We start from the raw sequence: 308 nt of genomic DNA, 5'->3' as shown, positions 1-308 counted from the left end.
TTACCAGAATATGCCCATCTGCTTCCTCCGGTTGATGTCTCTCTTCAGCTGGCAGAGACTACACGGGGTGCAGCACCAGATGACGCAGAAATCATCCATGATGGAGCCCTGCGGAGCAAGGAACATTGCATGAATAACCCCTGCCCATATCAGCCTTTAAGCCTTTCAGCCTTTCTGTTTTTTGTCATCAGCACCCTGGGGAGCTCGCCCGAACCCTACAGCACCCTGCTGCTCAGATCCAGCGGGACTGGGATGAAGTGGAGTGCGGTGGGATTATCTCCAGTGGAGTGCGGTGGGATTATCTCCAG

The 308-nt window shown here is 54.2% G+C and overlaps 1 protein-coding gene across 1 annotated transcript in view; it reads right to left on the bottom strand.

Moving 5' to 3' along the window:
* The window catches only part of LOC130575376 (placenta-specific gene 8 protein-like), a 1,294-nt gene continuing 986 nt past the window's right edge, over positions 1-308 (bottom strand). The window contains exon 3 of the mRNA XM_057369228.1: positions 1-108. Coding sequence (XP_057225211.1) covers positions 1-108 — 108 coding nt within the window. The remainder of the gene's footprint in view (positions 109-308) is intronic.

This window comes from Malurus melanocephalus, unplaced genomic scaffold (assembly GCF_030028575.1).
Source record: "Malurus melanocephalus ecotype Western Australia unplaced genomic scaffold, MMel_1.1 scaffold_105, whole genome shotgun sequence".
Lineage (NCBI taxonomy): Eukaryota > Metazoa > Chordata > Aves > Passeriformes > Maluridae > Malurus > Malurus melanocephalus.
This window is presented reverse-complemented; position numbering and strand designations above follow the sequence as displayed.